This window comes from Cyrtonyx montezumae, unplaced genomic scaffold (assembly GCF_038088225.1).
Source record: "Cyrtonyx montezumae isolate F1298 unplaced genomic scaffold, pur_monq_1.0 scaffold_14, whole genome shotgun sequence".
Classification (NCBI taxonomy): Eukaryota; Metazoa; Chordata; class Aves; order Galliformes; family Odontophoridae; genus Cyrtonyx; species Cyrtonyx montezumae.
In genome coordinates this window covers 10,483,947-10,497,377 of record NW_027071870.1, presented here as the reverse complement: position 1 = coordinate 10,497,377, position 13,431 = coordinate 10,483,947, and the positions used below count along the sequence as shown (strand labels likewise).

Genomic DNA, 13,431 nt, shown 5'->3' with positions numbered 1-13,431 from the left:
AGCTTTTCTTCCCAGGGGACAGCCTTGTGATGATGGTTTGGCATCTGTTCAGTTCCTCCTCCCTGATGAGCAGCCTTTCTGCCTCTTGCACAGATGCAAACAACATTTTGCCTGCCTGCAAGTTACATTTTTCAAGGCTCATCCAGAAGAGGCTCAAAGTTTGTTTCCCATAATGAAATACACCTTGCAAATGCGTACTTCTGTTCTTCCTGATTTCAAAAAGAGAGGCTACACAGTGTCTTGGAGAGCATCTGTAACTCACTTTTCAGCAAGGGACCAGAGTTGAAGACAAGTATGGAAAGATTCATGCTTATTTAGTCATGCAAACCACAAAATTACATATGTGGTAAATATTTTCTCCTTGCAGAGGATTCTGAAGGCCACTGTAAAAAGGCAGACATACCCTCTACAGTCAACTCACAGCAAGGGCTGCTGAAGGCTGAGGTAAGAAGTGGTGTTCCCTCTCTCAAAATTGAAGCAAGTCTCACTAGGCACAGTGATTTCCTTTTGTGCTCCCCCAGCTTGCATTATTTCTCATACAGGATATTTCAAAATTGGAGGCTTCTTGCAACTTTACAGCTATAATGGCATCTCTATTAGACTTGCTCACTGCTGAAGGGTTTCCTCTTAAGTAAGATTTCAACTTCAAAACAAGTCAGAACTATTTCCAAATGCTATTCAGCATGTTTTGAGATTTGCAATTGTTCTCAGACTTTTTGCTAGCATTAACAAAGTGCTTCATCTATGTTTATAGTGTTTGCTGTTCCTTACTCTGGCAGAAGGCAGGGGATGGTCAGCTGTTCCAATGCCTTGACCCAAACAAATGACTAGTTTAGTTCTGTTTAGATTTTACCTCTATACCACTTAAAAAATAAATAAATCAAAATATTATTTCTGTTCCACTTCCTCCTACCAGCTCTTGTAATAAAGGGGCAATAAAAGGGTCTTTTGTCAGAGATCTTGACTCAAGAAGCACAGTAGCATGTCCTTTCTTAGCATCCCCTCTATGTAAGAAAGGAAAACGATATTATGCTTTATGCAGAACGGTAGCATTAATTTCAGCAATCCTAAAATTCAAGACCTAACTATCCTGATTCCAAGTAGTTCAACACTTTTGTCCATCATACAACTATAAGATCACGTAGGATTTACTTCAGCATTTCTAAAGTTTCAACCAATACCACTGAGAAATGCAATAGGAAAAATACGAGCAAACAGACCATCAACAATAGCCAGAGATTTTTCAAATTGTTTCAGACAAGCAAGACTAAAACTATGATTGCTGCAGCTCTCTCCATCCCCCAGCAATTCTGAAAGCAATATAAACTACTGATAAAATACAAAACAGAAATGAGGTATTTTTCATAACTCTTTCAAGAGGCATAGAGTCTCTTAAAGCAACAATCCTTAAAAGTGAGTTACTGTGGTATTATTATCCCCTGTAATAAGTCTAGTGCATGCTACAGATAAAACACTGCATCTAACAACAGCCAGCAATTTTCAGGAGGGGCACTCCATGCTTCCCAGCAGGGTACTTCATAGCAAGCAAGCCAGAAATCACGACCAACTCAGTAACAAAAGACACAATCAGTGACTGAACTACTCGAAGATGATTTATTTACACAGTAGCTAGATGTAAGTACCTCTTCTTTAAAGCAGTAGACCTTTAGTTCAGGGAATATATTAAGAGATTCAGAACCTACATCCAAGGCAGTGGCTCCCTCTGATTGCCATACCATGTAAAAACTATTGCGAGCTCATGTTCAGCCTAGTTAGCCAAGAATTTTACCATCTCTATAATTAACTCTGGAGTCTGACATCATCACCCCCTCAAGGTTCTCTTAAAATTTTAATAACCTGGTTTATGAATATTCATTTGCCAGCATTACACTTCCAGGGATTTATGAAAACCCAATGGCATGTCAGTTCCCAAATAGGTTCCATTTTTCCTGCTGCTTCCTTAGCATATTTATTACAAACCAATTTCATGCTGTCAGAAAGTGCATCAAACCTGCTGTTGGTCCAACTAGCGAGGTCATTTCATAGAGATTAACAGGCAAAGCAGACATAGGAGTGCTCCTGCTAAGGGTGCCTATTAATCCCCCACCAGACATGATGCTTCCTCATTGGTTCTAGCCTTTAAACCCTGTTCTTCCTTTATCTCCTCCTTGTTCCTCTCCTCCCACATGCCACTGGAATGAGAAGCCAGGCACGCAGCAGACAGCCCTTCAAAGTCTGCTGCCATGTAAGAGCAGCCATGTGCTCCCAAAGCCCAGACCACAAGGAGTTTATGAGTTTAGGAGAGACAGCTATTTCATGCAGTCAGCTTGCTTCAGCAAATGCTGCAAGTCAGATGAAACTGGCACACTGCAAACAGCTAAATAAAGTTTGTGACACATCATTCCACTACCGAGAGACATAAACACTTCTTATGTACTGAAATACATCATTTGCTCAACAATTGCTCTTTTTTTTGTTTTCTCCTTTCAGTACTGTGGTAGTGCTGGAGTGTAAAACCACTGACTTGGGCATTATTACATTTCACAGATGCATGACCCAATGATCCCCAGATGCAAAGCAGCTCCTTGTTCTGAAAGGAGAGATCAATGAAAGCTCACAGAGCAGGTGTATCAGAAGCTCTTCTGGATTTGAATAATACAACAAATGTTTAGAGCACCATTTGCAAAAACATGCGGAATCTAAGGCTATAGATTATCAAGTCAGGTGTATTTTCACTTACTTATTTAGAAGCTTTTTCATAATATTCATGCAAATTGGTAAGCAAAAACCAGAGAGCCAAGTGGTATTTGTCATTCCTCTCATCTATTCCCCGGTTGCTCTTCTCCTTTGTCAGCAAAGAAACAGCTCAAGAGTATCAGAACTACTTTTGCCATCGCCTAGCAAAATGAATTTAAAGAGATCTTCCTGAAGGCACTGTCGATCCTTACCTTAGAACAATTTATGCAATTATATGGTTTTCCCCTCACTGTCACCACTACAGAACAAGTACGTGAAGGTTTTGATTTGCCGTAAACAAGCATTCGAAGTTTCTGCTTTGTTTAGGTTTCTGCTCCAAATATTTAAAGAGCAACAGAAAGATCTCTGTTTCAAAGAGTTACTTTCAGTAGAACCACTTTCAGTAGAACCATTCAGCAAATGTAATATTTAAAAAGTTCCTCCAAAAGGAACCTGCAGGCCACTGAAAGCTAGCGAGGGAAAAGAGGGTCAGAAACTCAGATAAAGAATAACTTAAGTAATAAAAGGGTATAGCCCTTGGAGGGAAAGGAAGGGGAAATCAGAGACCAACAACTCAAAGGCAATCAAGAAGAAAGGTCAGAAAGTCTTGAGAGATGTAATCACGATCTTGTTTTAAAAAGGGAAAGGCCAAAATTGCAACTGATACAATGGCCTATTGGCCAGTCCAGAAACTTAGAAGAACCATCAATAAAATGATTTACAGAGCATCACTTGAGATTTTGATGCTTCCTTTAGCTCACAGGCCATAGCTTTGGGAGTTAAAACAGAGCTGTAAATTCTTCTCAAAACCTGCTGAGTAGCTCCAAGACTACAGGCAGTCCTTGCACTGGCCAGAGTACAGCAGGCACAACACCACTGTAATTCAGCTAGACTATTTCTGGTTGCTTCTGCAGAGAAACCAGGCTATTTGGTAGTATTTTTTGTTGTTGTTGTTGTTTATTCTGAGACCTCTTTGAGAAGGGAATAATACAAGCTATGTCTTCAGAACACAAAGCCCTATTGTCAGTCACCAGCAGCTTGTTTGCCCCAACAGGGAACAGCGATAGATCCTTTGTGGTACAAGGGGGAGGAGAACTTTTTGCTTCTAAGGGATCTTCTTGAGAAGCAAAATGTTGTTATTATTGTTTTTAAGCAACAAAAAAAAATGTTACAATAAATAATTTCAAGAATCCTTGACCTAGATTTTTTCTTTTTTAAGAGCTCTAGAAGGAAGGAAAAAAAACAAGTTTGCTCTCCTCTTCCCTCCTTTATTTATTTTTATGGACTTGAAAGCTAAATCCTTAGCTCTCAACAAAACCACGTTTGGGTTGCTGTCAGCCCTTAAAGCTGAAAAGCTACACCACTTGGCAGCTGGTTGTAGGAAGGACCTTCAGCTACATGGAAAAACAAGATAGGCAGGGTAAAGCTGGATGCCCAGGGTTTTTTTGGCATCCAGTTCTCTCATAGGACATTGAGACATTGTCCAGGGTTAGGGTCCTGCATTATGTAAATACTTCCTAATGCTTATAGCTTGTCTGCCTTGCTGGACCACCCAGACAGTGCAGCCTGGTGGCTGTAGGAACAGTACAGATGACTGCACTGTGCCTTACTATATTGTACTTTATAACCCCAGGGAACTTACAGAACGACCTCAGAAGAGCCACGTGCCTGCACAGCATGATGCAGCAGAGCATCACCATGCAAGCAGAAGCACTGCCTGTCATGTTCAAGTTTCTGCCTATCAGTCTTGTAACGTGCAAAGGCCATTCTGAAGTTTTGCTCCGCTGCTAATAGGAACTTATTGTTCAGCAAAAAATAAAATAAAATAATCTAGGTTCACAGAAGCAACACAAACACCAGACAACTACTTTGTAATTCAACCAGTCACTGCATGGTGCAAGTGAGAAGTGATTTGGGAGTGTTAATCAACCTGGAGCCAATTAAACTCTAGCTACCTGTTACTATCTGCAGGTTGCAGAAAGCCACTGAATCCATGAAGAAATAAAGCATCCCAAGGTGCTGAACACCACTAGGTACGTGACATGTGAGTGAAGTTATGTCAAGCAACAGTCACTTACACCTCCTAGTGTGTAATCCCATGATGCAATACTCAGATTAAACCTCAGACTATTATCCCAGCATACCAACTCTGTCTGTTCCCAACAGAGAGGCAACTCAAAGATCCTGTTTAAACCAGCTCATTTATCCAATCAAGATAGCAAAAACAAAAGCATGTGAGAGCTCCTCTTTAAGCAGTTCCCTTTGATATCCCTGAAACCAGCTCTATGTTTTAGTCTCAAAACCTGGTGCTTTATCCACTGCTCTAACTGCTCTCCCTACATCTCCTTCAAGTTTTGCACAGGGACCAAGTAGCTCACTGTGACAGGTTGCTTGCTGAGCTTGGAAGACAAGCCAGAGCAACCAAGCCTAGCAGAGCTTGCTCTATCTTTAGTGTTTGCTTAGAGGAATGTGCACAGAGTCCTTTTCTTTCCTGGCAGCTACTTCCGCAGATTCATGCTGCCACAACATGTCATTGTCTGCATGCAGTCTCACATAATCAGACAATTGCAAGTCATCATAAAAGTCTATGCAACTACTAGCCCCACATTTAACTCAGAAATACACATCCATTTAGTGTTTCAGTACAAATTAGCAACTTCTGTGCTGGCTTTAATAAAGTTGTGAAGCTCATTTTTTTCATCACATTTATTTGTCTTTGATACCTGCTCTTCAAAATCATGCCCTTGCTTTACTTACACCTCTTTTTAATTAAATCCAAAGAAATCAGCATAGGCAACATGAAGGACTCTGCAATTCAAGACAAAAGTTTATTTAAACCTCATATGAAAGGTGCAGAGGTGACTAATCTTAAGCAGAAGACTGTTCAGACCTAAGTCCCCATGATGCTCTTTCAGAGGAACAAAGCAGAAGCAAGAAGACAACTGGGCAACATGAACATGAGGCTAGAAGGAATAGCAATAGGCTAAGCCCAAGAATCAAACTTAAAATAAGAAAGCACTTTTAGGCATAAGAATATTAATGATATAACATAAGATTATTAGAACAATAGCACAACGCTCACACAGCACCACGCAGCCAGATGGTAAACCACAGCAGATGGAAAGAACAGTTCAGGAGGAATTTGGGGGGGGTGGCAACGACCTGGATGGATTCCTAAAGCAGTATTTTAAGGCAAGGTTGCCATTTCCACCATTCTCATCTGCAAATCCAAACCATCAGCTGCCTAAAGCAGTCAGAAAAAAAACTACTTTGTTGTGCCTAGCCTTAAACATTGGCAGGAACATGACCCAGTAGGTGTGCTTGAATATGCCTAACATACGTGGGTAGCAACCATAGTTGCTTTTATTAACTCAGCTGACAGTAGGAAAGAATGTTGCTGGCTGCACCAAATGGTGTTCAAACTGTCTAGGCATTTCCACAGTAAATAGGGAGACCTGAATTTCAAACTTATAAGCCAGAAATCTGAACCTCCACTTCAAAAGATAGCCCTAAACATGAGTCTACAAGCATGAGAACTGCAAGGCAACCCTTGAGCTCCCTTGCTTCAAGCAGGGCAGCTATGAAGAGCACTGAAAGTGTTATTGATGATTTTATATTTTTCTGCAATTAGCAATCACTATAAACCCCCCCAGTTAATTTTTGACACATGACTAGCCCAGAGAACAGAATGTTGGACTGAAGTGTGTCAGGCAACCTGATGCTATGTTTTCACCTTTGACTCAACCATTATGCATCATTACATCCAGAATACATACATAATCCTAACATCCCAGAACATGATTAACACTGGAAAAACTAAGCCTTTATGAGTATGAGGGCCAGGATGGAACCTTTTTCCTTTGCACATACAAATGGGACCTTACACATAAAGTGCTCTCTAATAACTGATGAGAACAGAAATGCCAACCTCTTGCATATATGTGAGTTTTCTAAACTTTAAGTTACCAGAATCCTTAGAGAAGCATTCTACTCACTCTTTACCTGGTACTCAGTACGCTACACATGAGTTTACAGTCAAAGCTCTTCTGTTGAGCTCTGAAATATTTCAAGACAGCCAATTCTTTGCTGCTGCTTCAAAGAACCTAACCTAACCAAGCTCTCCACAGCTCCAATATCCCCCATTTATCCTAATATCACTGGGAGATCTCTGGCTGGACAGCTCACTGGAAATGCAGAGGACAGCAAGTAGCTCGATGAAGACCCGTCTCCTCCTTTATTTCAGCTGGCACCAGCACCATTAGCCTGCCTGGCTCTTCACTGCATCATCTGCATCTGCTGGTGTAGACTGAACTGGTTTTTGTTGTAGGTGACATTAGAAGCATTTTTTCTTTTTTAAACACCAGTCACCCAATGCATTCTTATCTGCTTAGGGCAGATTCCAACTATGACATACTTTGCTCATTAAAAACCAGAGACTTTCCAATGCATCAGTTAACTCTAAACTGCGGATAGCAGAGAAAGTAGTAAAAAACAGTAAATTCCTAAGGTGAGAAAGTGTTGCCTACTATTTCCCTTGACAGCATGCTATTCTCCTCCACGGTGCCAAATGGAGGTTTCTGTGTGGAGAAACAGAAGCCCACGTCTTCTGCAAGAAACAGCAGTGCCTCTGGAAAGAGAACAATCTCAGCCACCCTGATCCTGCAAACTGTTCCAGAGCTTTTGCTTTTTTGAAGCTGTAATGAAATTGCCAAGCACAAGAGCCAACAAATTGGAGAGCAAAAATGCACTCTAGCAACAGCAATTTAAGCTAAATGAGCTAATGTAATTTTTACTTATGTTCATGATATGAAAGGCTTCACACATAACAGCATGTCTTGTCAATTCATTTTAAGCACAGAAAATGACGATGTTGCATTTGTACAAATGCATTCTGTACAAATGTACAAAGTTCTACGCACTACAGAAAATGGTTTGCTTAAACTAATGTACTCAAGATTATAAAAAGCTTTCTAACCACTTCATCAGCATAACTCCAAACAAGACAAAAACCTCAGTTCAGTGGGTATTATGTTATATGCATGGGAACAAACACGGCCACACAGGGAACAGGCAGTAAGCTTCTCCAGCCTCTGGAAATGTCTTCATCACAAATGGCTCAACTCCACCACCTCCAACTCTGCTTGGACTCACTATGAAGAAGAAATGCGTAAACCACCATTTCATTTTTCCTCCCCCCTCTCTGGGGCTCTACATACAGATTACATTTATACTGTAATCTCTGTGCAAAAAACAAAGATGGAATTGCTGGATTAGAACTCCTTGCCTGTCCCCCAATACCTTCATCCCATTGATACTATCAAATACAAAGAATTTAGCTAAGAAACATCAAGTACAAACTGTAGTCCCTCAGAATAAAGCCCTTAAAGATCTGAAAACCTCCTTCACATTGAAGACTTGTGCCAAGAACATCATTTAGCAATACAATCAAGATAAAACAGCTGAGAAAGAGGTAGAATTAATGCTTAAATTGACTAACTATTCTACTCCGAGATAGACACCAAGGAAGAAAGTTTACCTGTCCGAACAGTTTAAACATCTGCTGCACAAAGAGGAGCTGATAGTATTACTTCTCATCAGCTTGTGCACTACACCCTTGGTGCTCTTCAGCCTGAAACCCAAATTAGGGACTCGTGCTCTTGTGCAAACCCATGGGTAGCCAACTTTCATATCTGCTGTCTCTGTGGACTGATTTAAGGCTTTTAAGGCACTGACACCTTCTCGCAGATTTACAGGACCACACAGGCATGTGAAAATGCTGAATTTATGTCAACTTTCTTTTTAAAATCCAAGCAGAAAAAATATATATTTTAAAAAAGCTATAAAAAGAGTAATTATTAAAAATACTAATTTTACTGGAAGCAATGTAAAAGCTAAGTTATGTATCACAAATAAATTTAACAGATAATCAGAAGGAGGATATACTTTTTATTTCCCACTGACTCTGAGGGCAGAAGGATCTAATCTCTATAAAATCTACAAACAGAAATGAGTATTTAAATAGGTATCTGTCAAGGCTCATGTAAGAAAGGCTTAAAATATATACTCTCTTTTTTTCTTTTTTTTTTTTTTTTCCCCTCAAACAATCCTTGCACTAAAAATACTGCTTAAACATTTGGATACATTCTGTCTTCTGGTATTCTCCAGGCTAAAACACATTTTTATAGAGTTCAGAACAAACATTTTAGAGCCATTTGACAGACAAATGCAGATTTACAATCCAAAGAAAATGGAAGATGGCCCTAAATTGCTAGCTCCTGAAAGGGAAACAGAGGCCACAAGTAGAGCTATTTTTAAAACTTATTTCCTTGGTAAGGACACTTCTTGCCTTTCTGGAGACCAAAATACAACACCTGGAACACCCTTGAAGCAAGGAACCTCCTTTTAACCCCCGCCCTCACTGTTCTCCCCATTAGTAGCTGATTTTGCTGCAGGAGTGGATGGAAAGGCAGTGCCAGTAACTTTCACCTGTTGTGTCCTAGTAACATTTAAAAATGAGGGAATGGAAAGTTGGAGGAAGCTTTCTTCAGAATATTCCAAGTGTCAACACACAACAGTTACCTAGTGCAACAGTATCCACTGTGTATACAGAATCTCTCTAACAGGACAAAATTGATACTGAAAAATTTTGTTTTTAAGAGACTTCTTACTGCTGCTTGTAGTGCTGTGTCTAAGGTTAATCCATTAAAACTAAAAAAGATTCACCTCACACACGAACCAACCAGCAACAGCACCTTCCATTCATAGCTGAATGAACTCATCCTCCAAGCAAAACCACAAGAATAAAAACACAAAATGCCTTAAGGAGGGCTGAATGAGTGGCATGCACAGGCTGGAATAAACTCTTGCATTTCAACCTGATGAAGCCTCAGACAACTGGCCCAGGCAGCAGCACACACGCTCTGCAAAGGGCACACTACTTACTTCAGAATCCTGCAAAAGTCCACTTGTTTGCCCTTAACACAAAGGAGGAAAGAACGAAGGTACAGATGCAGCTTCAAAATACTTACTGATAACTCCTGGAGCACTTGTTAGCCAAGAATTTCATGATTCTTGTTTTAGAGAGGTTTCTCACTTCACCTAAGGTTCCTTTCCAAAGAAGTAACGCTCACCGCTAATAAAATGGAAAAGTGACTTCACAAAGTTACCAGATATCAACATGCAAGGCTGGCGAGTACATGTGCAGTCAAGATGATTCAGATAAGTCAGATAAATTTAGAACAACGCTTTCTTAAAGCATGCGTTCACCAAATGCAGTGTATATGCAGGAGCTATATTCCAAGCGCTGATTCCAAACGTCAGAACAAAAAATTTATTAGTGAAAATCTCCTTTTAAGAGTTCGCTGCCGTCTGAAGTCCTCGACAGTGTTACTCCTCAATCTGCCTTTAGTACTTCCATCCATCACTGGATTTATCCACATAAAAAGCTATAGGCTCTCCAACCTCGGAGGACTAAGCCAAATGCAGTGTGGCAACTTCGCATAGGACCGGCCTTTTATGGTTGGAACAGTAGAGCTTTGATACAGCTAATCTACCATAAATAGCTCTTGAAACTCAGAAGGATCAAATCAGCTGTTGCAACAGTCCCAACCCATAGCTGCTTCAAATCCAATTATACTGTCAGCTCTGTCTTGCAGCTTTCCTTTTTATTCCTCCCCATCCGCGACTTTTAAAGTCCTGCTCCTACAAGAAATTAAATGCTGAAGGGACAAATGTGACAGAATAAAATGTGCTTCATAAAAACTGAAACAAATAAGCATGTATTTTTACAGTTCTCTTAGGGAGAAAAGGTTCTGCTGCGTTGAAACATCTTGAGCATTTGATGCCAGTAATTTTTTTTAAATCAGCCCTCAGTTGTAATGCAAACATACAATCTGAAATAAGTAAACAGTAGCAAGAGCAGCCAGCTCAGCCTTAAAAGGTGGGTAAAAATAAGCAGATAAAACTTCATGGCGTGCAAACCATGCTCCAGATTAAAGTACTGAATTGCCTGCATATTTTTATTGTAACTTAAACACAACTGCAAAGCACTAGAACTCACTGTTAAATGCTTATATCACTATGTTTCCTTTCAAACCATTTTCCCACCAAGAAGCTCAGGTCTATGATTTCAGAATACTTAAATACCCAGGAGCTTCCAAAACAAGATCTTGCTAACAATGCAAGTCAACAGAACTGTGAAAAGCACCCTGAGGACTGCCAGAGCCCTGCGACCCCGAGTGCTCGGTGCAGTGACACTGAGCTGAAAGGAGACACCCTTTGGATCTGGGGGAGCACAGCATTATCTTTATGGTTCACTTCACAGTGCAAAGCAGCAGCACACAAGTACGTAAGGATACATAAACAACAGATGTATTTTTAACTATGTATTATTAACATCTCCCCAGTCTTTCCAAAACAAAGAGTTAAATTACTCCAATACAGTACAGGAACTCTAGGACTCTGAAGGGGATGATGTGCCCTGTTCAAAGTCTGAATCTGCTATCTGCCGGGAGCACTTTCAGCCTGCACATTGGTTCCTGCAATACCAGATGTGACATCTAGCAAAGACATTTTGGTTCTTCTTGCACAAGGCAGAGAGAAGAGCATTGCTAATTCCTACTGGTTAAACTGCTTTAGGAAGGGACAGAAATTTGTCTCCCCTAGAAGCAAATTAAAGAGACAAAATAAAACGCACTCTATAAAAAAACAGCCAATTATGGAAATTCTGTACCCCTTTGTCAGCTGTATGCTACCTCATTCCTCTCTGAGCTTCTGTTCATCTCATCACCTCAATTAAAGAGTTTGGGCTTTGCAAAGCATGCAATACACGTTGAACACAGGAGTGACCACTTTTAATCCTGTCTGCAGTGACGATGGATGACAAAGTAACTTCAGTTAAGTGTGGGTGGGTTAAAAGAAGAGGTTTGTTATTTCCTCCCAACAGTGCACAGACACAGCTATGTCACTTTCTGCAAGTCTCGGAAAAGCCAGAGTTGGAAGTGGGCACAGAGTTCCCCTTCAGGCCCTAGCAAATGCCCAAACAAATTAATTCAGATGTACAGGGGACTGAGAGCTTTTCATTAGGATGGAGTAAACTGAGCATGTGACAAATAGATTAAACAGACCTGCAAGATGTGCCTGACTAAGTTTATCACTTTGAACGCAGCTTGTAGAACTTGTCAAATTCTGCTGCTTCTGCACACTGGTGGAAAAGTAGCTGAACCAATTGCTGACAAAAGTTCAACAGAACTCAGAATGCAGCAAGCATGCTTGCAACTGGTAAGAGAAAGAGCAGTCGTCAGCACACTGCCAGAGCACAAGTGCTGATGCTTTATGCCCTACCCATGACCATTTAACATCTTAGAAATTTTCTTGCTGAGGAATTTGAAGGATGCAAGCTATGATATGGAAACACAGCCCCCTCCTCAAGGAGCACGACTGGATTCCTTGTTTCTTTTAGACATACCATCCTACATCTCACTGCTGGCATTCATCTTCCCTATCACACAGGGCATTATGTTAAATAATTCACTTCCAGAGCAAATTAAAAAAAAAAAAATCCTGCATGCACTCTTTTCACACATACTTCCTTAGCTATAAAAACATAAAACAGAACTGACCACTGTAGGAATGCAGCAATTTCTTCCCCTTCCTCCCCAGCACAAGATTCCTGTAAGCACAGAATAAAGCAGTCTACAGCCAGCACATTAGTTTTTCCCTAGCTCCTTACAGAAAGTGTAAAATCTGACTTGTATCATATAAAAAAAAGTGATCTACAGGTTTTGCCTCAATGATGACAGAAATATGCACAAACAGACACAACTTTGGCAACATGGTCTTGCATTGCAAGAGAGGTTATGTGTTCCTGTGAGTAAGAGTCAAGAAAAACCATGCAGTAGAGTGCACACAGCTGAAAGTAGGCATGTCTTTATTTAACTTTCAGCTTCCTAATTTACAGCTCTCTCTTCTGTAGCTGGAGACAGGAGGAAAAGTCAAGACTTCCCAGAAAAATCTAAGACAAATTTAATAACAAGGAACTTACCAGCATCCATTGTTAGAATCATGACCCCACTTCTGTGTCCCAGGAAGCAGGAAGCCTTACCCATCCAGTGCATGCGAATGACTCAAAAGGACTGCATGGCTTTGTTTCAGCTTATATCTTCCAGCTCATTCACCCCTCCTCCCCCGTGTGGGATAAAAGTGATGCCTGTGCCTGACCACCCCCCATTGGCTCAGTTCAGAAGCCACTCATTCAGCACAGTCAAGTTGCTGTGAGAGCCTAAAATGACCCATAGAGAAATTCTTATTTATCTTTTTTCAACCCAACCCACTTTTTGTTCTTCTGAGAGAACAAGCCATTCATTGTTTCACTATCAGACACATGCCGCAGTTGGCGTGACTGTCACGGGGCCAGAACACTGCCTGAGCTCTGAACTGGGAGAAGTGGGCAGCAGAGAGGCCATCCCCCAGCCCCAGTCTCATAGCACTGTCATGATGTGGAAGTAAGGACATAAGTTTTGTGCCACAGCCTATGCCCTCCAGCCCAGCTTGTCTTCAGTGCAAACTGCATACACCCCCAGATCGAGGATCTCTGGTTTGCCAGGGAGGATTTACTCATCTGTTTTATTTTTAAATAGGCAGATTGCTGTCTTACTGAAAAAGCACACCCAAAGCTTTTTCTATAGGCTAAACTCT

General features: G+C 40.8%; 1 protein-coding gene across 10 annotated transcripts in view; it reads right to left on the bottom strand.

The window, feature by feature from the left end:
- SVIL (supervillin) overlaps positions 1 to 13,038 on the bottom strand; it is a 100,873-nt gene extending 87,835 nt beyond the window's left edge. For 3 of the 10 annotated variants that reach the window (XM_065731439.1, XM_065731438.1, XM_065731440.1), the window contains exon 1: positions 12,779 to 13,036. In XM_065731439.1, coding sequence (XP_065587511.1) covers positions 12,779 to 12,851 — 73 coding nt within the window. In that variant the 5' untranslated portion in view covers positions 12,852 to 13,036. Of the gene's footprint in view, positions 1 to 12,778 lie in introns of all 10 variants that reach the window. The other 7 variants (XM_065731441.1, XM_065731437.1, XM_065731445.1 and 4 more) reach the window with 5 other exon arrangements.
- Positions 13,039 to 13,431: the final 393 nt, after the last annotated feature.